General features: G+C 38.2%; 1 protein-coding gene across 1 annotated transcript in view; it reads right to left on the bottom strand.

Annotated features, from left to right (window-relative positions):
- The window catches only part of TPD52L1 (TPD52 like 1), a 40670-nt gene that overhangs the window by 7012 nt on the left and 7172 nt on the right, over positions 1-26486 (bottom strand). Inside the window, exons 2-5 of the mRNA XM_007946588.2 lie at positions 23725-23873; positions 8658-8759; positions 4309-4323; positions 2021-2059 (exon numbers count right to left, since the gene is read on the bottom strand). Of these exons, the coding sequence (XP_007944779.2) occupies positions 2021-2059; positions 4309-4323; positions 8658-8759; positions 23725-23873 (305 nt within the window). The remainder of the gene's footprint in view (positions 1-2020; positions 2060-4308; positions 4324-8657; positions 8760-23724; positions 23874-26486) is intronic.

Here is a 26486-nt window from a genome sequence, read left to right as displayed (position 1 = left end):
TTATATAATCTTACTTCCATTGCAGTTTTCATTTGGTCTGCTCACGTAACTATCATCAAGCAGTTACACAGAACTATAGCAGGCTGACAATTAAGTCTAATGGGTATATGTCACATGAATACAATAATTTTTTCGGTCAATTTCTAGCAAGCTCATGGGGATTGCATTTGACTCATAAGTCACTAAATAGATTTCTAGCTCACAGAGAAAAACCATGTTAATTTTTGCAAGGCTTCTTTGAACATCTCAACTTAAAACCTGATAAGTAAAGTACTCTGAGCCAGAGGCTATAGAACTCAATCCATGTTTTCCTATGATAGGGGAGCAGGTCTTTCAAGGATGAACCAAGCAATCTTGAGTCTATGCTCTGCATTTATTACCAATTTAGGGAAAACAAACACTGGGTTTAAATTTCCAAATCAACCAATTAACCAGATAACCCCTGTATATGAGAGACTTCATCAGACATAATAGGACAGACACTCCTCTAATTAAATTATAGTCGAGTACATGCTGGAGAGCAGGGAGAAGCATTCTAATCAGATTCTATCCTAGCATGTGCAAGGACAAACTTCAACCCTGCAAATGACCTTAGAACCACTGTGGCGTCTGTGATCTGACACTATTTAAAGTAACTGAATCTCATCTGTAAGGAATTCAACCTTTAATATACAGAGTGGGTTTGAGAGGCACAGCCCTGACTGATTTCTCCCACCACCCATGGTGGCCCCAGGCAGGGCTCTGGGGAGTATGGTGAGAAGAGCAGTAAAATCTGCCTCTCTCCCTTTATTATTTTAATTATTTACTCTATTTTCCTTGTATACATAACAGAGCATACACCCATTCAACAATTTGTACATGTACAATTCAGTGCCATTGATGACGTTCTCATCCTCCTTTTCCAAATTGTTCCTCCCCAATCAATGTAAACTCACTGCTCCCTAAGTTTCCAATCTCATCATTCAAGGTACCATTGTCAATTTGATCCCATTTTGATGGTTCTTAAGAGAGCACAATGCTCAAGGCAGACAATCTTTATTAGTTAAGCCAAACTACTGTTTGGTTTTAAGAAGATTTCAGGTATATTTTTGGTTTAAGTTTTAAAGTTTCAAGATTAGCTGAGGGCAATAGTTTCAGAGGTCCATCCAGCCTTCGTGGCTCCAGAAAGTCTAAATTTTGAAATTCTGTTCTGGATTTTCTCCCTTTTGATCATGATTCTTCTATAGAATCTTTGATCAAAATGTTCAGTAACAGTAGCCCTTTATTTTAAATATGATGAAACTGTTATCACTGAGAGGACTTTTCCAAGGACGCAAAGCTAATTCTTGAAAAAGCTGAGCTATGACCTGGGTCTTCTGACTCCCATTCTAACATTCATTCTTGTGTATTTTCTTACTATAATTTTGATTTAATCTGATTCTATTACAAACCATGCAAATGTGAAAGGGGATATTTAGCTAGAAGAACCTTATACAAATTTTCATTGGCCAGTCATTTTAATGACATTTTTATTGTTCAACAGACACTTTACCTTAATATCAATCTTCACAAGTCTTACTGATATCCCTTCTAGAACTCCAGCCCTATTAATCTTGTACTCTTTTGTTTAATTTTCTTTTGGGGTTGCATTTAATTCTGCTGAAATAAAAGATGTATTTCAACCATTGCAAGTGTGCTTGGAATATCCCAGACCCTGTGGTAAGTGCTTTACACATTTTTCTTTGTCTATGCCTCCCAACAACATATGAGGCAGGATTATTTTCCCAGTAGAGAGTAGGAGAGGTTAGGGAACTCATGCTTCATGCAGCAGAGACTAATCAAAAGCCCAAGTCTTTCATACCATACTTCTACATCATTGTTAGTTTTTTCCTAAAGACCATGGGAAAAGAGACTGAGATAGTTCATGGCACTTTTTTTTACATAAAGGAAAAAAAAAAAATACCACAAAGTAAATGGCAATAAAGTAACCATTTTATGCATATCCACATTAATTTATGTAAAAATAATTTACACACATTACCTCATAGCAGGCATACTTATGGAATGGCGAATGGAGTAGCTTCAAGACAAAAGCAGATTAAAGGGGGAAAGAAGAAAGAAAAAAGAAAATAGCATAAGATAAGTACATGACGATAAGTACATGGAACTCCCTATTCACAATACTAAAACAGCAATACAACTATCTGAAATACCCTCTGCCCACTCGACTAATATGGTATTTCTTTTCCTTGGGTTTAACGGTCTACTGTCAGCTTCCAAGGATATAAAAGAAGAGTAGATGGTCCATGGTTGTGTATTATTTTATCCCTTGTAGGCTTCCTAAGTCCAGAAGTCTGAGCAGAATGTTTGGTTTCCCCTACTTCAGCCCAGTAGCCCATGGTCATCTTGTACAGGTCCAACCAAGGTGTTCCTTCCCTTTTCCTGCTCAAGAAGACAGTGAAGGATGGGAAGTAGAGCCAGGAAGATAGAAGCTAATGTCCACTGTAGAGAAACTGTCCAGAAGAATGTACATAGTTAACATAAGACATTCAAGGAAGCACATATCAGGCAAACGGCATGAGAGCAAGGACTCAGCGTCCATTCTGGTTCCTTGTCAAGAACATCTGGTACAAATATAAATATTCCTGAGAGTTCTAAGAGAATCAGCCTTCCTATTATTCCTATAGTAGCTGACTCATCTTCCCTTTGATTGCCTGTTATTTTCCACATGAATTTCACTGAGAAGTCAGGCTGGAGGGAGGGAGGAAGCAAACTGGGATTCATTTTTCTGTGACAGTGTCCTCTATCATGCTCTTCAACACAGTAAAGAAGCCAACAGGTCAGGGAACAAACTCATCACCCTTTCCTGACAATATTCCCTGAGATAATTAGTATGGACAACACTATACTAGACCACAAAGAGAAAAGGACAAAGAAATTCAGGAGGGTACTTACAGTCTTAAGCAGATACTGTTTAGAAACTATAGGCAAAATATTTCCTCAGAAATCATATGAAAAAAAGAATTACTAAAAAATTTTTTGTCAGTACTACCAATCTGTTCATCTCTTTAAACATAAGCAGTTTTCTTTATATATATATATATATGTTGTTGTTGTTATGTGCCGTCGAGTCGGACCCGACTCATAGCGACCCCTCCTTGGGTTTCCGAGGCAGTATCACTATGGAAGTAGGATTGCCCAACCTTCCTTCCGAGGAGTGGCTGGTGGGTTTGAACCGCCAGCCTTCTGGTTAGCAGTCAAGTGCTTTAGCCACTATGTTACCAGAGCTCTCTCTCTCTCTCTCTCTCTCTATATATATATATATATAAAAGATTCAAGAAAATAATGGCTACACTAGAGGCTTGGAGCTGACAACTCACATTTCTTAATTTATGTGCTTTTCCAGTGACCTTCAACTTCAGAAAGCACAGAAAGGTCAAGGTGAAACGCCCACGCTTATCATTTTCTGTTTCTTTATTTAAATTTTATAAAAGCACAATTCTCAATTTCCACTTCCCTTTTTTATTTTTCTCTTTCAGTTCTAGGTGTGGATAAAGCAGAGATCTCTGTCGGTATGGGAAGAAATGTTGCAGAAGGAGAGATTCCTGTGAGATTCCTCAGCGAGTGAAATTGGTGTAAAGTCAGAATGGAGATAAATATGTGCCTACACCATTTTCCCACCAGCCACTCCTCGGAAGGAAGGTTGGGCAATCCTACTTCCGTAGTGATACTGCCTCGGAAATCCAAGGAGGGGTCGCTGTGAGTCGGGGCCCATTCGACGGCAAACAACAACAACACCACCACCACCACCATTTTCAAAGGAGCCCTAGTAATGCAATTGTTAACCAAAAGGCTGATGTTTCAAATCCAACCAGCGGCTACTTGGGAGAGAGATCTGGTGATCTGTTTCTCTCAAAATTGTTGTTTGGTGCCCTGGAGTTGTTCAACTCGCAGTGACCTCCTGTGACAAAGCACAGCTGCCCTGTAGGGTTTTCTAGGACATAATCTTTACAGGTGCAAATCACCAAGTCCTTCTCCTGCGGCACCACTGGGGGGAGGGGGGTTCAAACCGCCAATGTTTAGGTTCGCAGCTGAGCACTTAACCATTATGCCACTAGAGCTTCCATAAATCGACTCAAGGGTACTCAACAACAACAAATAAACATCAATGTATGGAGTGCCTACAGTCTGCATCTTCCTGGTAATTAACTTGTTCAGAAAAACGGAGCTGCTTTTGTTGTTGAAGCACAGTGTGAAAGCAATAAAGGGCCCCTGGGGAGTAGCAGGGGAGCTGGCCAAGTCTTGCCCTCGGCCAGGACAGGTGCTTACCCAATAGAGTGAGATCTGCAGCCAGGCAGCACAGGAGGGAAGCAGAGAGAGCATATTAGGATGCAAAGAAACCACCAGCCTTCCCTTGTTTTCCCCTTTTTCAGTAGTTTTAAAGCAATTATCCATCCCTTACTTAATTTAGGTGTTGTTTTGTTTTATTTTGCTCTTTGCATATTCAGTTTTTCATGTGTCTTAAAGATTATTTTGCCAACCTTTTAGAAGTGTTGTTCCCTTGGTGGTTAAAAATTCAGGTTGGAGGTTCAAGTCAAAAGAAAGAGAGGAGTCCATTTTGGAAGAAAAGGCTGATGATCTACTTCTGAAAACTCAGTCATTGAAACCCTGTGGGGTGTAATCCTACTCTGCACGCATGGGGTGGCCATGAGTCAGAAATGACGTGACTGCAACTGGCCTTTATCAGTCTCAAGGTTACACAGAGATGTGAACTTCTCTTAAAAAACTATGTGCCTTCTCCAGACATTCCACTCCCACTAGATCACAGTCTGAACAAATTCATTACAAAGTTCCAAGAAACTGCCAATATTTTTATAAAATTGAGTCCAGCAGCTTGCATTTCTTCATAGTTCTTTCATAAATGTGACTTCATGTTAGGTTCACAGGCAATTTTACTGCAAACCAGAAAGTTGGCAGTTCAAACCCACCAGCCACTCCACAGAAGGAAGACTAGGCAACCTACGTCGGTAAAGATTTACCACCTCGGAAATCCAAAGGGGGTCACTATGAGTCAGAATCAACTCTATGTCAATGAGTTTGTTTTTTATTTGGTTTCACAGGCAACAGTGCAGTTGGGAAGGTATTAACGTTAGTTTATAGACCAGGAAGAGACTAAGCAATTGCATGACTGGGCCCAGGCAACTTTACTTCACAGCCATTAGGTTAAAATGAAACTATCAGCTCTGGAAATACAACCAGTTTTAGAAACATATGAGTTAAATCCTAACAGTGCTGTTCTTACAGTATTAAAAGACCCAAATTCTACGTTTTCAAAATATGAGTATAAATTTGGAATTATTTTAAGTAAAAACTATGTGGGATGGTTTTTCTTTCCAGATATCAAATTTTGCTGACAATCTTTTTGATCAAGTTCAGAAATCTGTTCCCAAAATGCACAAGTTTATAGTGTAGCTAATAAAAATATAAAATATGCTACTTTAAACCAAGAAGAGATTTAAATAAAATGCCTGTGATACAATTTCAAAATTTTCCCCACTATCATTTTAAAATTAGTACATAAATTTGGACAAATTTTTCTCATTTAAGAATCGTTATTAAACAAGGGATTTTAAATTTTAAAATACTTTAAAACTAAAAACTCTTCACAAAATTACTTGCTTTCATAGAAAGATACCTCTGGCTAGATACCTCACGTTAGATGTTATAGTTTGAGAAAAATATAGCTCTGAATTTTTCCAACTCCACAAAATATTATAGGACTATATTTGAGTCTTTAACATGCAGGCTACATTTTTCAGTATTGTTAGCCACAGTTTATAATGAAAGTGTTGTATTCTCTGTTGTTGTTGTTGTTGTTATGTGCCGTCGAGTCGGCCCCGACTCATAGCGACCCCTCCTTGGGTTTCCGAGGCAGTATCACTATGGAAGTAGGATTGCCCAACCTTCCTTCCGAGGAGTGGCTGGTGGGTTTGAGCCGCCAGCCATCTGGTTAGCAGGCAAGTGCCTTAGCCACTTTGCTACCAGAGCTCCTTGTATCCTCTGTATAGGACAGTAATTCATGAAAAATTTAGAACTTCTAGGAAGTAAGTTCTCTATTACCCTAAAAGAAAGCCACACTGAACCAAGAGCAAAGCCAGTAAATACAATTTAGATATTATACCCAGTGTATAAACATGACTAAGCCAACACACTGCAGGTGTGAAACAGTCTTCATTCTTTACTACCTTGAAAAAAAAATGAGCAGAATCTTTATTAAATGGGCTTCTGTTAATGGACTCTCTCGAATTTCATCATGTGGGGCCACCTTGTAACTTATAATCTTATAATTAAGAAGGCCACTTAGTAAAGAGAAAAACTAGCATTTATTGAGCACTTAACACATGCCAGGCACTCTTCTAACTGCTGTTCTTACAGCAACCTGATGATGTTGTTCATCTCATCCCTAGTTTACAAATGAGAACACCTAAGTACAGACAAGCTAAGGTACAGCAGTTCTCCTTATAACCTCAACACCCGGAGCAGAATTACCTGGGAATTTGTTACAAATGGAGAGTCCTAGATTCTACCCAAGACCTACTGAATCACAATCATTGAGAGGTGAAATCTGGGAATATGTCTCATAAACAAGCTTCAGAGGTGTTTGTAAGGTCCCTTAGATGGAGAAACACTATTCTAGCTGGGGTATATGCTGAGGCCCCAATGTTAAATGAAGTTTTACCTAGGAATGCAAGAACAAAGATAGATAGATAGATAGATAGGTAGATTTGTTCCTAAATTTATTTACTTTGTTGTTGCTGAGAATATACACAGCAAAATATACACCAATTCAACAGTTTTCACATGTACAATTTAGTGACACTGATTGCATTTAAGTTGTGCAGCCATTCTCACCCCACTTTTCTGAGCTGCTCCTCAACTCCCTGCTCCCTAAGTTCCTATTTGATCTTCTGAGTTGCTGTTGTCAGTTTGATCCTATACAGATGGTTCTTAAAAGAGCTCAAGGCAGACATTGTATACTAGTTACACCAAACTACTGTTTGGTTTTAGGAAGACTTCAGCGAATATTTTTGGCTTTAAGTTTTAAAATGATCTCAGGGCAATAGTTTCAGGAGTTCATCCAGCCATGGCTTCACAAAGTCTGGATTCCATGATAATTTGAAATTCTATTCTGCATTTTCCCCTTTTGATGAGGATTCCTCTAAAGAACCCTTGATCAAAATGTTCAGTAATGGCAGCCAGGGTATTTTTCTGTTTTAAGCAATCATTTAATTTCTTTAGATACATGATTTCATGGCATTGAAATGATTGTAAATATTATTTGTAATAAACTTAGGGCTAAGTAATAAGTTAGAAGGTTTATTTGTTCATCATATTCTGCCTCTGAGAAATTTTAATAGTTTTTCATTATTGCAATATTAGTAAAAATGAAGAAAAGACAATGAATGCAGATTCATATACATGTACTTACTTAACGCTAAGCTCCACATTGTTAAATTATGCATGGATATTGAGCACAGCACAGTAATTTTGAAGCCAAAAATAATTTAAACACAAAGATATAAGTATTTGCTTCTAGGTATCAAAATTGTAGGGGAATATAGAAAGTAATAGTTTAAGAATCCAGTGAAATAAATACAAACTCTTTTTAAAAGAAGAAATATAAAACATACTTCAAAAGTTTTAAAACATGAATTTGATTCCTAGAGAGGAAAATAAAATTGATTCCAAGTGAAAAGTCTCCTAAGGTATATGAGCCACTTTAAAACTAAACTAAGCTAAAAAAAAAAAAAAAAAAAAGAGTAATAACTCTATATAAGCTAACTTCCTACTACATGATATAAAAATGAAAATGGCCAGCACTACATTGTTTTTCTCTGGTGCCTATAGTAAGAACTGAAAGGAAAAAAAAAAAAGCTCACATGCACCTAACAACAACAGTGAGAATATTTGGTTCTTAGTTCAAAATATACCTTGATGTTCATCTCAATTTTATATTATAATGATATACTGAACATAGCAAAAATATATAGGGGACTTGTTTAAAAGTTTTGCTATAGTTAAGCACTAGAAGATAATAGAGTTATTAAAAATGGAGGTGTGAATAAATATTTATTAACATATTCACAATATACTGCTAAAGTAAAATAAGAAAACCAGCAGGAAGTATCTACCACGTACTACCTTTTTAGAATTAAAATAATAAATAAATAAATATATTTAGCACAGGAAAAAACACCACAGATACCTATAAAACTGTAACCTGGAATAGTTTTTCAAAGCCCACTCCACTCAATGCATGTTTAAAATTATCACTTAAATTACAGTGGTTAAGATTCAGCACATACTACATTTTTGGAAATCTCCTCTCATTCCTATTGATTAAAGGGGCTGTAAAGCGCCCTATAATTTCTATTTTTACTAGGTTGGGTCCTACAGAAGTGGCATCTTTGGGACTTGGCCCATTTCTGACTTTTATGCAGAAAAATCCTGATATGCAAAATTATCTCAGTCAATAGTCACATGAAACTTTAATCCATTAAAATCAAATCATTATGAGAAAGAGAGTTTGTTAAGGAGAATAGCTGGATAAGTAATACTGCCCTTCTCTCAGAAAGCTAGGAGCTTAATATTGCTCTCAGGGCTCATTCCCACAGTACCTCATGTCTCCAAACTTCTTGCTGATGGCTGTCCCAACGTTGCTGAATGCTGCTGTTGCCTTCTGCCCTGCATGACTCAGGGTTTCATGTGTTTTCTTGTAGCTAGATGTAAAACAGAACAGCAATAAGGATAGTTTCTGTATCACGAGCTTCCATCAAACATTTATCTTCCTTCTCTCTCCTTACCTGGAAAATGCTCTTTCCCAAACAGATTTAGGGAGAAAACAGTCTACAGAAGCAAATGTTCCTAATTGTCATTGGGAGATGATGGACTGACTGACTGCTGTTCATTAGAGGGAACGTCAGACCACTGAATCTGAACTCAGGAAGAATGCACATATACAGATAGGAACGCACAGACCTTTAGTCCCCAGTAGGGGAACTGCTCGGAGAGTAGAGAGGTATTCTTGAAGTATATTGACTCTGCTAAGAAATATTTTCCAAAGAAAACTAGGTAATAGGAAAATTTGAAAAAGTAAGTTTCAAAGGGAAATTTAAGTTTTTATTGGTTGGTTAGTTTGGGTGAAATTAACCAGAGAGACAAATATGTAACTAGTTACTTAACTTACTTTTCTACTCTTTATAGGTGAGAATAACAAGGGCACATTATCTGAAATCAATACAGTGACTTTGTTCAGAAACAGTTTTAGGAATACAATATGGCAATTATTTGCACGTAAAACCATGTCCCCATTAGACTGTGACTCCTTTAAGGCAAGGAAGTCATTTATCATGTGTTGCCAGTGTCTGGTAGATTCAGAAGAAACAAAAAATGTGAGATCAATGGATGGACAACACTGAAAAGGATGCTCCTCTGTGGCTCTGAACTGGTGCTTGGTGACAGCAGCAGCAGGATTTCAAAAACAGAATGGATAGAACTGGACCGGAAACTGCAAGTGACAAATAAGAATAAGATGAAAAAAGAGATTGTCCTGAGGTTTGGGTCCAAGACGACAGGAAGGAGAGTGATGCCATATGAAGGACTGAGAATTTTTTAAGAGTGATTTATTAAAATGGAAAACACAAGACACATGACTTGAGGGAATAAAATGTCTTTTCCTCCATGGTACTACTGGTTCAGATCTTTAGGTTAATTGTTGTTAGGTGCTCTCAAGTCTATTCCGACTCATAACAACTCCACATACAACAGAACAAAATACTGCCTGGTCCTGCGCCATCCTCACAATTTCTACTACAACTGAGCCCATCATAGCTGCCACTGTGCAGCATTGAGGTTGGTTGGTGTGTAAATTTCAACAATACTCATATTAACTGATCTTTCTTGTAGGCATCTGGATATTATCCTATAACTGACGGCATTGTACTTCAGAATAGATCTTGAAATGTTCTTTTTTAAGACGTATGTGATACCATTCCTCCCCAATTTGTAATTACTGTCATGTTGTTGTTGTTGTGTGCCGTCGAGTCAGCCCCGACTCATAGCGACCCCTCCTTGGGTTGCCAAGGCAGTATCACTACAGAAGTAGATTGCCCAGCCTTCCTTCTGAGGAGTGGCTGGTGGATTTGAACCACCAGCCTTCTGGTTAGGTCTATTAGGCACTAAATAATTGTCTGATTCAAAATGGCCAATACCAGTCCAATTCAGCTCACTAATGCCTAGGATATCAATCTTCATGCATTCCATTTCATTTTTGACAACTTCCAATTTTCCTAGATTCATACTTGATAAATTCCACATTCTGATTAATAATGGTCCCCAAAGTCTTACTCCATGCACGTCATTAAGGTCTGCTCTATTTTGAGGAGGCAGCTCTTCCCCAGTTGTATTTTGAGTGCCTTCCAACCTGAGGGGCTCATCTTCTGGCCGTAGAACAGACAATGTTTCAGAGCTATTCAAAAATTTTCTGGTGATATATCAGATAGTATTTCACTGCTATTCATAAGGTTTTCAGTGCCCAATTCTTTCAGAAGTGGCTGGCCCCGTTCTTCATCCCAGTCTTTCTTAGTGTGGAAGTGCCACTGAATACTGTCCACCATGGGTGACCCGGCTGGTATTCAAAATAGCACTGGCATAGCCTTCAGCCTCACAACAACATGCAAGAGTATGACAAACTAACAGATGAGTGGTAGTTTAGGTTAGTTGTTGTTGTTGTTGTTGCTATTGTTAGGTGTTGTTGAGTCGGGTCCAACGCAAAGCCAATTGCAAACTGCTTGCATTACACAGGAACTTAGTTGCATATCAGATAGTATATCCTACCTGCATATCCTATAGCAGTTGTATGTGGATGGTACTTCCGAGAATACTTTATATCATATGTAATCAGTTATATCTATGAACTTCCTTTATTTCTTCACCCCTGTTCCCACCATTACATCTTCCACAAATCACCCAGTCCGAAATGTAATATTAGATTCTAATAGAATGCTTTAAAACAGGTCCCATGTAGTCGTTGGGGAGAGAGATTGCTTATTAATAAAATAGTCTCTTTTGCTCTTTTTGTTAACTAGATGGAATGATGAGGCTATAATATTAGCAGCACCATATGATATTTATTTACACAATCTCTGTTTTCCAGAAACTTAAAAACATACATCATCTAGACCATCAAATCAATGGTCTGAACAGACATTTGCTGAAAATTTTCTAATGTTCCTTGTGTGTGCTACACTATGATGAGTTTTAGGTTACAAAGTGATTTAAAATAAAATCCTTATCAATTGAGTTTACAATTTAAGGAAAAACATACAAATTCAGTTAGGTGAAACCAGGGAAACATTAAAAAATAAAAGCCAAATAAAAGCCACAAGATGTCTCTTTATTCACTACTGAAAAAAAAAAATCCTTATTTCTTTTTTTACAAATTAAATGCTTTTTTCCCCAAATCTGCAACTACTGCTCTATTATCTCTTTCCTTGCCCATCAAACTTCATTTTACATATTTTATTTATTTATTTTTGTTAAAAATATACACAGCAAAATATATACAAATTCTACATGTACAATGCAGTGACAGTGATTACATTCTTCAAGTTGTGCAACCATTGTCACCATCCTTTTCTGAATTATTTCTCCACCATTAACACCAACTTATTACACCCTAAGTTTCTTCTCTAACCTTTTGAGTTGCTATTGTCAATTTGATCTCATCCCAGCAAACTTCTTAAGAGCTGTTCATTTCCTCAACTGTCTTACCTCCCATTTGCTGCATAATCGAGTCTAGCAAAGCTCTTGATGATCTGCTTCTAAAAGGTCACAGTTCTAAAATCCTTATGGGATTCCACTCTGCACACATGGGGCCATCGTGGATTGTAGCCGACTTGATGGCAGCTAACAACAACAACAGCAATACATGTCAAACGAAATATTAATAGCTAACTTGTTGTTCAAAAGACAGTTAAAGTGGTACTAAATGTTAAAGGCCAGAAATGAAAACATCAATCATTATTACAAGATTTTAGTGAAGTGTGATCTTGAAATGGCACATGCTGAGAATTCTTCAGAAGAAACATACTACTGAAATAGTTTCCCAAAGCCGTGTCCTCAACACTTGGATACCAGATTCAGAAAATAGTCTTCACAAACAAGATTTAAATGTGGTGGTTTTATTCTGAAAAAATAAGAAGATTTATTTATAAATAAATAAATAAAAATAAAAAATAAAAGTAAATAAATAAATAAAAATTTCCATTCCAGTAATATTTTTAGAATACTGGCAAAGCCTTCACAAAGTAGTATTTAGGCCATGAAACCAGATCTATAAAAACCAAAACACCAAACCCATTGCCATCAAGTCGATTCTGACTCACAGCAACCTCCATTGAGTTTCCAAAGCTGTAAATCTTTATGTAAGCAGATTGCCTCATCTTCCTCCCACAAAGCAACTGGTGGGTTTGAACTGCTGACCTTCTGGTTAGCAGCCAAATATTTAACCTACTACACCACCAGAGATTAGATCTATGGAAAGTGCATTTTTTTTTTTTAAATGTTTTTTCCGTGTCTGGAAGTGATGATATTTGGAAGTGAAGAAAGCACAGTATTATATACAGATAAACATGTGCTTGTACTATGGAAGCTTTCCTTCTAAAGAGGAGAGAACATACACATATTAAACTTTTTGTCTCACTTCTCAATTTAGATACATGGGGACAATTTTCAGCTCAGAAAGAAAATAGAAGACCAAAAAGGGCTGCTGGATATCTCTGGGGCAACAGAATCCATTTTCTAAATGTGTTCTGTGACACGTCTGTTGTTTCTGTTGTAGGTGCCATGGTTGATTCTGACTCACAGTGACCACGTGTAATAGAACAGAACTGCTCCACAGGGTTTTCTAGGCTTTAGTCTTGATGGGACCAGATGGTCAGGTCTTTCTTTGTGGTATGTCCAAGTTCCCACAGTTAGACTGGCATTTAGAATTAGGTGCTCTGACTCCCAATCCAGGACTCTTTCTACTCATGCCACAATTCAAAAATATCAAGGGGGAAAAAAAAAGAGAGAATGCACAAATTCTCACATACACTGCTGAGAAAGTAGTAAAATTATAATGCCCCAAAATAGGTAACTAGCATTATTTTTGACTCTTCTATTTCCCTTGTACTCCATATCCAGTCCATCAGGAAATCACGTGGTTTCAAACTAAAGAATAGATCCACAGTCTGTCTACTTTCTCACCATCTCTATCACTGTCCACTTTAGTTCAGTCACAATCAGTTCACACCTGTGCTACTGTAATAACCTCCCAACTGGTCTCCCTGCTTCTCTCCTCACCTACCTACAGTTTCTTCTCAACACAACTTGTAAAATGATCCATTTAAAACATTTATCAGAGCATGTCATTCCTTTGCCCAAAACTCTGCATTGGCTTCTCATTTCTGAGTAAAAGCCAGCATCCATACAATGGGCCTACTGATGGCCCTACACAAGCTGGTTCCCTAGCACCTCTCTCATCTCCTCCTCGTCTTGTTCACTCTGCTCCAGCCACCCTGACCTCCTCACTGTCCCTCAACATATCAGACCCCATCCTTCCTTAGGTTCTCTGCTCTAACTGTTCTGTTATGAAATGTATCAAATTTAGCCGAAAAAAGGGTTTCATTGTATTGTAGGTACCCCACTTTGAAGGAAAAAAAGACCTCAATCTGTACCCTTTGGAAGAGTGTAAAAGCCACCTTTCCTTATCCAAGCAGGGGCTGACGTCCCTGAACCTTGGCCAAGTGGGTGTCAGCAGGATGCAGTTGGGCTGTGGAAGGGGGCACAAGGATAGAAAGGAATCAGAGGAGGTGGAGGCCAGAAGATTCTATTGGACATCCGCTCAGCACTGACTCTGTGTGGCCTGAAAGGTGGCTCAAGGGAAGAGTAAAGAAATATTTTGCTCCATGTTGTGGTCTTTGCATGACGTCGGGTTACTAGTTAGAGAATATCCTTCCCTGTGACTGCATGTTCTTCAGATATTGTGTGTCTAATCTTGCCATTAGATGCACTATTTGATTTTCTTTTAACTGTTCCATATAGTATAACTTTATCTATTTGAGAATGTTTTGAATTATAGACATTCATTTTGGAATGACCCAACTTTTGCACATGTTTTTTTGTGTATCATTTTCTGAATGACAGAACTGGGCAGTATTTTGTTCTATTGAACGTAGGTTCGCTATGAGTTGGAACTGACTCGACAGTACCTAACAACAACAATAACAACAACACAGAAGTACTCACAATAACCATGCAATATATTTTCACTATACTGTGTTTTAAAGACACTTCCACAACAAAATGGGAAGTGGGGTACACAAGGATCTGACTTCTCTAGTGCTGCATAAGTGATGTTTATGTCTGCACCATGAAGCATATAACACTATCTTTGTGAGAAATTTCAAAGTTACAATTCAGCCATACAGATAGTTCAATGCTGTTTTTAATAGAGAGCATAGGACTCTTAGTTCATTATTTCTGAGAGTGTCTATACTGTTAAATCTGTAAGACCCCAGAGCCCAATCCCTACAGATTATAGATGATGAAACTGAGACTTGAAAGGGTTCTGTGACTCTTCAATGACAGAGCAAAGCCTGGGACCCACACTCAAGTGCCTGTCTTCCATCAGATGTCTAGTTGACTTGGAGACGATAAGTGTTTGAGGGTGAGTAAGGTCAGCTTTGTGTAGCTCCAGTGTTTATGGGGAGAAAGAAGTGCTATATTTCAAGAATTCTAAGATGTACTTATTTTCCTTCTTCACATTTTTGTACCTCTTCCCTAAGCTAACCACCACATTTCAAGAAAACAATTAGTAGTCATTTTACATACATTACTTAGAGGCCAATAATTGAGGGGAAAAGTCTTCAATGGGGCAGGCAATGAGAAGGGTTTATGTTAGGGTAGGGATTTCTAAGAAGAAAGTAACCAGGGACCCCATCAGAAATAGGCCATTGGACTCAGAACACTTAAAAGACTCCATGGGTACCATTCCCACCATGGTCTAAGGTAAGGGCTCTTCTGGAGTTAGTATTGAGCAGATCTTGTATCCTTGTGCTACATTCTGATTGGTTTGGTCTTGAAATTGAATAAGTAATATACATCCCCATCCAGAAGATTGAAAAAATTTCCTCTTCTCAGGCCATCCCTCAGAGAGTTGGTGTATTTGCATTTTATTCCCCTTACTATGCTGTGGAATTTGTTATGTACCATTTGGTTTGTGCCAATGATACGTATATTTTTAACCCTCATAATGAAACTATTTCAGTAGTATCTAAATAATGAAAAGCAATTTAAATACTATCCATCTGAGTGACTTGACAACTTTGTAACAGAAATGGAAATGGTAGTTAGCATTTTGGATTACTACCATCTCTAATTTTAAGCCAAATATGGTACATCATAGTTAACTCACAATTGATAAAGCAGAGGACCAACACGTTTCCCTTACATAAAGAAAAAAAAGATATTCTCAGGTGGTTGCCCACTGTGCATTAAGTGATAGAGAAATTGGGATTATATGCTTCAAGAAGCCTGTGTTATGTGCCTTTGCTCCATATTTTCATAATCTCCTTTGCGCAGCTCTTTTAAAACATTTTTCCACTATGTCATAATTATGGTTTTCGAATTTGTCTCCATGACCTGTGTGAGCTTCCTGAGGGCAGGGGCTACATCTTGCTCATCACTGTCGCCTCAATATCTCAATAAACCAGTGTAAGAGCCACATGAAGGCAGAGGAAGGAAATACAGTCCATTTCAATTCCAAGACTTAAGCTCCAGGTGTAGAGTCAGAATTTTCCAGTATGCACTTTCTAACTCTGGAAGAGAATAACTGAGGGAGTAAGGTGAGTAAAGTCTTAAGGTGAGGTCTTGTGAGCTCTGAAGCAATCTCCACAAACCACAGCTCAATAGGGACAACGCATTGCCTGCCCACCCCCACCACCAAAAATAAAACACCTAAACTTTGCTTTGGGAAAGGTTTAACCATGATAGCAATAGCAACCAACATTTATGAACACTCTGTATGTATTGGAATCTCTGGGTGGTGCAAATAGTTAAAATGCTAGGCTGTTAAACAGAAGGTTGGGGGTTTGAGATGACCCAGAAGCTCCTCGGAAGAAAGGCCTGGCGATCTACTTCCAAAAAATGAGCCATTGACAATCCTGTGGCTCACGGTTCTACTCAGACACACAGGTGTCACCATGAGTTAGCTGGCAGTTATTTTGCTTATTTAAGACTGCTTCCTAGGAGATTCTTTCTTTGTTTGCTTTGAGTACAAATAGACTTCCTGTTTGTCACTGAATGTCAACAGGAAAGTAGGCTTTACTGTTCAGATTCAGATTTGCTGGAATGGGCAGCCTTGAACTGCCAGGGCAGGCTAGTTGTTTGGCCGTTACACTGACAGATAGCGCTTCGTAGTGTTAGGTAAATTCTCTGCAAGCCACAGCAAAGTCATTCCATGAACTTGTTGTGTAGATTCCTTTTGTCATGTCTTACTAATTTGAAAGTCAGTGTTAATAATCCAAATGAAAAAGCATGCTATCTTCTAAAATGTTTTAACTCAAAGTATTTCCCTATACACAAATAGAAAAAAAGTTTAAAAGTCAGAAGTCTTTTTATAAGATATTTCATAGCATGAAGATAGTTTCTATTATGAATATTTGTAAAGGATCATTACTTTAATGGCTGTATATGTAGCATTTCATCAAAGATACAAAAAGAATTTAAAATTATTTTCTTCCTAAGATATACTAAAGAGGTACTAAAACATAAATTTACCACTTGGATCTAGAAAAAGAGAATGTATTTCCTGCCTTGTGTAATAAAGCGAAAGCCTAAAGGTAAGAAGAATGAACAATTGGCTAAGGGATTGGGTATGTGTGAAGTTTTAAATTAGAACTTTATCTTCCCTGCCGCTTCCAAACTCAACCATGTCTCAAGAGGCTCCTCATGAAAAGAAACAATAATCATTTTGGACTATAACAGTCTGGATGTCTTATAAGCACAAAATCAATGACTAAATAAGTCATAAACTAAACTTCAATTTTCAAAAACTATGCATTTCTTGGGAGCTCTGGTAGCATAGTGGCTAAGACACTTGCCTGCTAACCAGACAGCTGGCAGTTCAAACCCACCAGCCACTCCTCGGAAGGAAGGTTGGGCAATCCTACTTCCATAGTGATACTGCCTCGGAAACCCAAGGAGGGGTCGCTGTGAGTTGGGGCCAACTCGATGGCACATAACAACAACAACAACAACAACATGCATTTCTTAGTGTTGAGTGTTAGAGTTCTATTCCACTCAATATAGAATGACTACCATCCATTTGCCAGTTGACAGTTGTACTGTGGTGGCTTGTGGGTGGCTATGATGCTGAAAGCTATGCAACAAGTATCTCACAAACCATCAGGGTTACTCATGGTAGACAAATTTCAGCAGAGCTTCCAGACTGACTGGAAGAAAGGCCTGGTGATATACTCCTGAAAATTAGCCAATGAACAGCTTATAGATAAAAAAATATCGCCTGGGATTTCAACTTGTTTACTTTGGATTTGTCATCAGGTGGGACTGAGATTGGAGAAGGACATAATGTTTGGTAAAGTGGAGGGCCAGTGAAGGGAGGGAAGCCCTCAATGAAACAGAATGGCACAAGTTAAGTCTCCACAAGCGACTTAAACATACTAACAATCATGAAGATGGCACAGAATTTGGCAACAATTCATTCTGTTGTACATGGGGTCGCCATGAGTTGGAGGTGCTGGGTGTCAACTAACAACAATATGGATGAAGTTATTTTTTCCAACAGAATAGTGTAAATTCCCTTCCAAAACCTTCTGCCCTCTGTAGATCTAACATGCACAATTCAGAGAGGTTTATTAGTGGGGGAATTTAATGGGTTAGCAAAGGCAGAACCCTTATTAAATGAAGCATATCATTTTGACTGTTGTTGTTGTTACATGCTGTGGAGTTAGACCTGACTCATAGCAACCTCTCCTTGGGTTTCCGAGGCAGTAGCACTAGGGAAGTAGATTGCCCCATCTTGCTTTGGAGGAGTGGCTGGTGGGTTTGAACCGCCAGCTTTCTGGTTAGCAGTCAAATGCCTTAGGCACTATGCTACCAGAAAAGTTGCACTTCCTAAGTCCTATTTTTTCTGTCTACAGAAGAGATTAACTTTTTTCCTCCAGTGGCCTTTCCACCATTTCACCTCAAAACTACTCACCTCTCCATGCCTTCTTGAACTCTGAAGACAACATAAAAAGGTAGCAGAAAACCAAAAAAAAAAAAAAAGGGGGGGGGGAGGAGTGGGGAGAGGATTTTTTTTTTTTTGTATACTTTTAGATTCTTTCAAAGTTAGACAGTTGAAAAAACTATGACAAGAACAGCCACACAGCAACAACCACACACTCCCCCCGGGCCCAGCTGACCTCTTGAACTGCAGTAGAGTTGTTTGTAGATTATTCCTATCTAGGAGATAATTTCAGTCTGCTGTGTAACTATTCCTACCCATTGGGCCTTACTCCAATTTGAAACCTTGCACAGACTAAAATATGCCAAGATCTTTATTAACATATCATAGATTTTCTTTTCATTTGTAAATCAAACAAAATAGGTTGTGATTGCTTAACCAATATGCAAAATATTGCTTTTGGGAATCAAATACAATCTTCTAACAGATAAAATGCTTTCTAATGCTCTGAAAGGCAGCTCTGGTAGTGTAGAGCTTAAGGCACTTAACTGCTAACCAGAAGGCTGACGGTTCAAACCCACCAGCCACTCCTCAGAAGGAAAATGGGGCAATCTACTTCCGTAGTGATACTGCCTCGGAAACCCAAGGAGGAGTCACTATGAGTCGGGTCCGACTCGACGGCACATAACAACAACAACAACAATGCTCTGAAATAGAATTCTGTCCCACTTAATTGATGGCGTAGTACCTAAGGCATTTGACTGCTAACCAGAAGGTTGGTGGTTCAAACCTATCAGCCACTCCATGAAAGGAAGACTAGACCATCTACTTCTATAAAGATTAACTGCCTCAGAAACCCAAAGGGGGTTGCTATGAGTCAGAATCAACTCAATGGCGGTGAGTTTGGTTGTGTGGTTTTTTTTTTAGTTTAACTAACCTCAGCTCATCATTCTCTCACATCAATTTTTTTCTTCATATAAGTTGTAGATCTTGTCCTGGAATGGATAACATGAACACTAACAGAGCAGGGACTGAATTTAGATAGGAATAGATTTAGTTGCCTTCTGAAGCTCTGAGATAGCTTTCTCACTCAATCACCCCTCCTCTCCAGCATGTGACTAAGGTGCTCTCTCATCCCTTAGCAGCTAAGAAACAAGAGTTGAAGGAAGATTTTCTACTGAAATTATATTATTAATAGATTTATATACTCCCTCTGCCTCCTTAAGGAAGGGATTGATTCTTCCCGTAAAAGGAAAGTTCACATCTAAATGTTAGTGAGTCCAAGATCACGGTATTTATCTAAACATTCTCTAAGGAAACCTTATCTAGTGTGAAGGCTTTCAATAACATCTACATACAGGTGACTGCCAAATGCCCATCTCTGGCCTTGACTTTTCCTGAGTTGCTTTCTCAGTGTATCAGCTTGGCTATCTGTCACCCATTTTGGACTTCACACAGTAAAATCAGAATTCTCCCCTTCTGGACTTGCTCCTCTCACTCTTTCCCACAATCACAAACAATTACTGCATGCCTATAATATATCAGAAAACACTCCGGTTGTGCAGTGGTTAAAACATTCAGCTGCTAACCAAAAGGCCATCAATTTGAACCCACCAGCTACTCCGAGGGAGAAAGATGAGGCAGTCTGCTACTGTAAAGATTTACAGCCTCAGAAACCCTATGGGGCAGTTCTACTCTGTCCTATACAGTGGCTTTGAGTCAGAATCGACTCAATGGCAGTGGGTTGATAACATGTTAAAAACTGTCCTGCATGTAAAACATGTTCTGCATGTTTCACACTGAATCTTTACTACCTATGAAATATGTACTAATATCATCCTCATTTAAAAAATGAGGCTAGATTTCAACCCAAGCAAATGGATGCTTTAATCCACAACATGAACAACAATGCTGCACTGTCATTGTAGTAAACAGTCCCTATACCCATCCAGTAGCTAATTATGACTCAAAGACCTAACAGTCACACTTGATCTCTATTTTGCTCACCACCTACCTCCAAGACATTGGAAAGCCTGTTGGCCCGACCTCCAAATCCTATCCCTTATTGGCCCAAGGCTCTCCCTCTCCACTCTTAGTACCATCATCCATCTAGACTACTGCAGAAACTTCACAAGTAGTGGTTTGGTTTCCACTCATGACCCTCCCTCCACAATCTATATTATAAGAAACAACACAGATTCAGAACAGGTCACTCCCTGCTTCAAACTCTCCAATGCATCCAAAGCCTTCAGTTATTCCAAAAAGCCTCACTCCTCTCCATGACTTGGGAGGCCTAGACACTCTGACCTCACTTCATCTCACTACACACCAGACTAAAATGCTTTCTTTTGTTTCTTCAAACTTGCAAAGCTGGTTCTAGACTTAGGGCCCATGCAGCAACTTTTTCCTTGCTACAAGAGCTCACCCCCAGATTTTCACAAGACTGTCTATTTCTTGTCAGTCAAGGAGTCAGCTCAAAGTAACCTCCTAAAACAGGATTTCTCTGATCACCCAATCAAACAGCTTCTACCTCTCCTCCCAGTCACTCTCTAACACATCACTCTAATCACCCTATGTCATTTTCTTCAAAGCATTTCCTGATATTTCTTCATCATTTCATGAGTTGTTTCTCATTCCCTTCTGATTTCAGATTTCAGGAGAGTAGGAATCTTGTCTGTTTTGTTGATTCCCGTATCCAAAGGAATTAGCTTAAACCCTGGCCAAAAATGCCTAATAGTATATTTGTCATTAACATTTGTTGAGTGAATAAGTGTCACTTACTCATTATAGGTTGAAGTGACAGGTTGATGTGGAGAAGGAATAACCCTACTAGTATACGCCACAAGCTCCGTGTGACATGACCTCAGCTACTTCTTGCTATCTGCACAACACTGATTTACTTCTCTCCTGCTTGAACCTTCTTCACAAGGCTGTGCTTCCTCGAAGGCTCCTTCCACCACTCTTGGCCTGACTAACTCACCCTTCAGAGCTCTGCTTAAGCATCACTTACCTATGGAAACCTGCCCAGAGACCCAGGCTAGGTTTGATCTCCTGCTATGCACTCCCACAACACCCTGTAGTTTTCTGCACCTCTCTTTTCACATTTAACTGGATATTTAACTCATCTCATTTAACTGGCTATTTGTGATAATTTGTAAAGAATCAAATAAAAACAAACAAACAAAACAAAACACACATACACACACAAAAAAAACTTTATTTTCCTGACTATACTGTAAGCTACAGAGAACGAAACTGTCCTATTCATCCAACAAGAAACTTGACACTAAGTTGAATGACTGGTTATGAGTTATTTGTTTTTCAATATGGGAAACATACAAACTACATATTATCTCCCATCCAAAGAGGCTAAAAGCCTTCCTTGAATTTGCTTGCTTTAGTCCAAGTCCCAGGAAGGAAACCTCTTCCCTGACTGCCTACCTTCCATCCTATGCCTATCAGACCTAGGGCAAAACATGACATTTATCTTGGATACACTCTCTGCCGAGCTGTTTCTGCCACTCCTCCATCCTCAACCAGAATTTCTGGAATTTTCTTGCCCTTCATTTGGTTAGCTTATCCCTGAAATGTCATCAGGGAGGCCAAGCAGAAAGATCCTTCCTGGTTCTTACACTCCAGAAGGAAGTTCAGATCAGTGTGACATGCAGCCTGGGGACCTAGATTAAATACAGACTGAACCTGACCCAGGGAACCGGAGATTGTTTAGCCTTACTACCGGGACCATTACAGGCAATTAAAGTACAAAGATGGAGATAAGAACTACTGTAAGATAAGTTCATTTAGTGCCTACAACACAGCTGTTCTTTTCAGGATATTATTCATATGATACTGCAATATATATTTTGAAGTGATGCACATCAATGTGTGGTTTCATATCTTCTTTCATTAGTCATCATCTGGTTGGGGAAGGTTGGTTAGCCTACAGAGATAAATTGAAGGAATCCCTGGCTCCATTCTGCCCTACTCTGGGCTGTGCCCTGCATTGTCTGGATAAGCCCTTAGGATGCATAAGCAAAGAAACCAATAGCATTTTTGGCTCGTGTTACAGGGAAGAGAGACATTCTCCTTTCACATAAAAACCAGGGAGCCACACTGGGAAGACATCTTACATCCAATTCCTTGTATAAAAGCTTTACACAGAAGCTAAAGATCTTAGACTTTATTTCACAGCAACCAGCAAGCAAATACGGCCCCAGCAAAACTGAAATAATTGTTGTGGATCACTGGCATCTCTTTCTATTATGAGGTCTCTAAGTCCAGGGGAAAAGTACCAGCAAAGAAAATAATTGATTCATACTTAGGTATTAGGAAAGGAGCTCTGGTGGCATAGTGCCCAAGGCATTTGACTGCTAACCAGAAGCCTGGAGGTTTAAACCCACCAGCTACTCCTCGGAAGGAAGGAAGGTTGGGCAATCTACTTCCACAGTGGTATCGCCTTGGAAACGCAAGGAGAGGTCTCTATGAGTCAGGTTCGACTGGATGGCAGTGAGTTTGGTTTAGGTATTAGGAATGCAATATCTTTCCTTTTCAATGGTGATACCAGGGAAGAAAATAAATAATCTGAAGAAATGTCTTGATGATGTAATTTGGAGCTAGTTAGGATTAGGGATAGGAAGCTTCTGTGATTTCACCAACACCTGCACCCTTAATACACAAAAAGAGGAAAAATCACCTATATGGTCACCTTCTCCTTGGTACAAGATCGAGACAGGTAAGCAAAATAAAAGTACTATAAAAGTTAAATTTCACATAACTTAAAAAAATTAATACAGTAAAAAGTACACTTGTAGGATAACCAAAGCTTTTTTGTTCCTTTACTAATTCAAGACAAGAAGATAATAGCAAAGCCAAAAACATCTCTGTTGTCCTAAATCTGGCTCTAAATATTCCCTAGAATACTTTGGGATAAGACATACATCCTCAAAAGATGAGAAGTACAAGTTTTTCTTTTTTGATAATTGCCAACAAGGTTGTATTAAAATCGTTGACCACTATGATAGAAATTCAAAACGTGTAGTGAGGGTCAAGTATTCTGAGGAGAAAACACCCACCCATTTACAGTTTTTAGGAGAAAAAATTAGAAAAATACATATTTAATAGATGTTTGAAAATATATGATAAAGATAAAAAATTTAAACCACAAAACCCTGGGAAAGTGGTCTCAGTGAAAACAGAGTTTCAGTGGTCAAAGCTTTATTTTACGAAGCGGCTTTATAAGTCTCTTTCGTGTGCAGCATATTCAATTATTACACATACTTCTATACTGGTTCTAGAGATAATATTTTTTTCTAGTTATAAGCACCAAATTAGCCTTATAAGGACATTGTGTGTTGAATTAGCCTTATAAGGGCATTGTGCATTGGGGCAGGGGAGGGGTGAAGAGTGACAATAAAGGCCAACTAAATTTTTAAAAATTCTGTTAATGTCATACTTACGCAGTAGTAGTTTGCATGTCATGCCAGCTTTTGCTGAAGTTCTGCTTTAATTCATTCATTAGGTTCATGCCAAGTTTTTGTTTTATCTCAACCAGATGCCTTTCTTTTGCTGATAAAACTTGTCGTAAAGTTGTAATTTCGTCTTCCAGCTGAAGGTAGGGGAGAAAACGTTGGGGAAAAATGTCAGACTAGCAAAAAATTGTAGCTGAACAGTGTGCAAAGTAGCCTTCTGCATCCTCTTGTTTAAAGAGTTCCCTGCTTGCCTATAACAAATAGAGATATAGTCTACTCTAAAATTAAAAAGAAGTAGATTTATTGGCTCTAATATAAAAGGAGCTCTGGTAGCATAGTGCCTAAGGCAATTGACTGCTAACCAGAAGCCTGGCAGTTCAAACCCACCAGCCACTCCTCAGAAGGAAGATGGGGTAATCTACTTCCGTAGTGATACTGCCTCACCAACCCAAGGAGGGGTCACTATGAGTTGGGTCCAACTTGATAGCACATAACAACAACAACAACAACAAGATAAAAGTAATCGATGTTTCTGCAGAAAATTCAGATAGTACAGAGAAATATAAAGAAGAAAATAAAAGCTCACCTGTTTTCCACTAGGAAATAGCCAATCCTTATTTCTTCCTTTCTAATCTTATAAATATTCTTCTGAAGTTGTAGATCGATATAATTTTTTAACAAAAATTTGTTTTGTACTCCACACCTTATTTTATAAACAACTTCTTTCCAATTATCAGTATGCCCTAGGGATTTTCTCATATTAATGAAAATAGTTATACATCCATTAAGGAGCAACCTATATGCCCTTATGATTATATGATTATAGAATAATTTACCAGTTAGCTGTCAAATGATAGTACTTAGATTTTTCTTCTCTATTATGAAAAATGATGTAATGAATATTCACACAGTCTGATTACACTTCAACACAGTCTAGAAGTGGAAGGGCACACATTTTTTTAAGGCTTTGAAGCACAATTTCAAAATCCTTTACAGAAAATATTCACTAATTTATGGCCCCACAACCATGTATGAAAATTCACCACACCCTCAATATCAAAGGATGTTGCAGCTGTTATTCTTTGCTCCTTTGATATAGAAATATTGTAAATCACTGTTCATTTGACTTGCTCTTTTATCACTCATGAGGATCAACAATTTTTTATAGCTTTAACTTTACACTGAACTTCCCTTGTTCTTAATTTATTTAATTTTGTTGTTGTTGAGAATGTACACAGGAGAACAGACACCAATTCAAAACTTTCCACATGTAAAATTCAGGGACATTGACTACAATCTGTAAGTTGTGTATCCATGCCCACACTCCTTTTCTGAATTGTTCCTTCTCCATTAAAATAAACTCACTACCCCTTAAGTTTCCTATCCTTTCTTTCAAATTGCTGTTGTCAGTTTGATCCAGTATAGATGGATCTTAAAAGAGCACAATGCTCAAGGAAGGCATTCTTTACTATTAAAGCTAAACTATTGTTTGGTGTCAAGAACATTTCAAGAATTTTTGGGGTTTAAGATACAAAGATTATGTCAGGGCAATAGTTCCAGGGCTTCTTCCAGCCTTCATGGCTCCATAAATTCTGGATTCCATTAAAATTTGAAATTCTGTGCTGCATTTTACCCCTTTTGAGCTAGATTCTTCTGTAGACTCTTTGATCAAAATGTTCAGCAATGGTAGCAGGGCACCATCCACTTCTTCTGGTATCATGGTACATAAGGCAGTTGTTCATGGTCTCAAAGTTATTTTTATAATTGCTTAGTAATGACTCTTGACTATGCTCTTGGATATGAGTGGCTTTCTTTTTACAGGTGTATATACTAATGATCTTAGTTCTTTGTCATTGAAGCTACAAGCATTTTCTCCAGCTTGTGATATGATGTATTTTTTCATGTAGAAGCTTTAAATATTTTAGAGTATAATTTACACATTATTCCTTAATGGATACTTTTGCTTTTGGTTTATATAAGAACTCACACTCAATTACTAATAATCTTTATACACAGAAGTTTGTCAACATCTTCTGGAAGCCTATTATATTTTTATATCAATTCAACAAATATACATTGAATGTCTGCTATGTGCAAGACAGAATAATGTGCTAGAGTTTCATATATAAAAACAAATATGACAACATCTTTCCCTCTAGACTCATATTTCTACTGAAGAAAGCATATGAGGTTCACAGAATTACAATACATTGTTCAATGTGATTAGTGCTATGGTGCAATTAGTGATAACCAACATGTATCAAGACTCACTGTGGGCCAGGTCATCTCCTAAGTGCTTCATATTTTTCAGCTTCAGAGAGGCTCCCTGAGGAAGGTACTTTCATTATACCCGGTTTAGAGATGAGGGCATCGAGACCAGAGAGGTTAAGTAATTTTTTCCAAGGTCACAGCCAGCAAGTGAAAAAGCTAAGATTTGAACCCAGGAAGCCTGGTTCCAGAGCTTTTGCTTTTAACCACTGTATGTTCTAATTCTACTAGTCAGTCTTAAGCACTTTGGGAAGGAAGAGTCATTTCATGTCAAGAATCAGGGTGTGCTTTTGAATTTATATTATGTCTGAACAGAGTTTAAAGGAATGAGTAAGAATCAGGGAAGAGGGAAGAAAGGGGAACAGCATTAACAAAGGAAAAAAAAGAGGTGGGAAAGGAGAGGGTATGTTTAAGAACATACAAACATACACAGATAGAGATATACAGATATAGATATATAACTATGCCACCAGAGCTCCTAA

Source organism: Orycteropus afer, unplaced genomic scaffold, assembly GCF_000298275.1.
Source record: "Orycteropus afer afer isolate SDZICR_OR568_19922 unplaced genomic scaffold, OryAfe1.0 scaffold00167, whole genome shotgun sequence".
In the NCBI taxonomy this organism is placed as follows: domain Eukaryota; kingdom Metazoa; phylum Chordata; class Mammalia; order Tubulidentata; family Orycteropodidae; genus Orycteropus; species Orycteropus afer.
The sequence above is the reverse complement of the archived record's forward strand: the minus strand, read 5'-3'. Positions and strand labels throughout refer to the sequence as shown.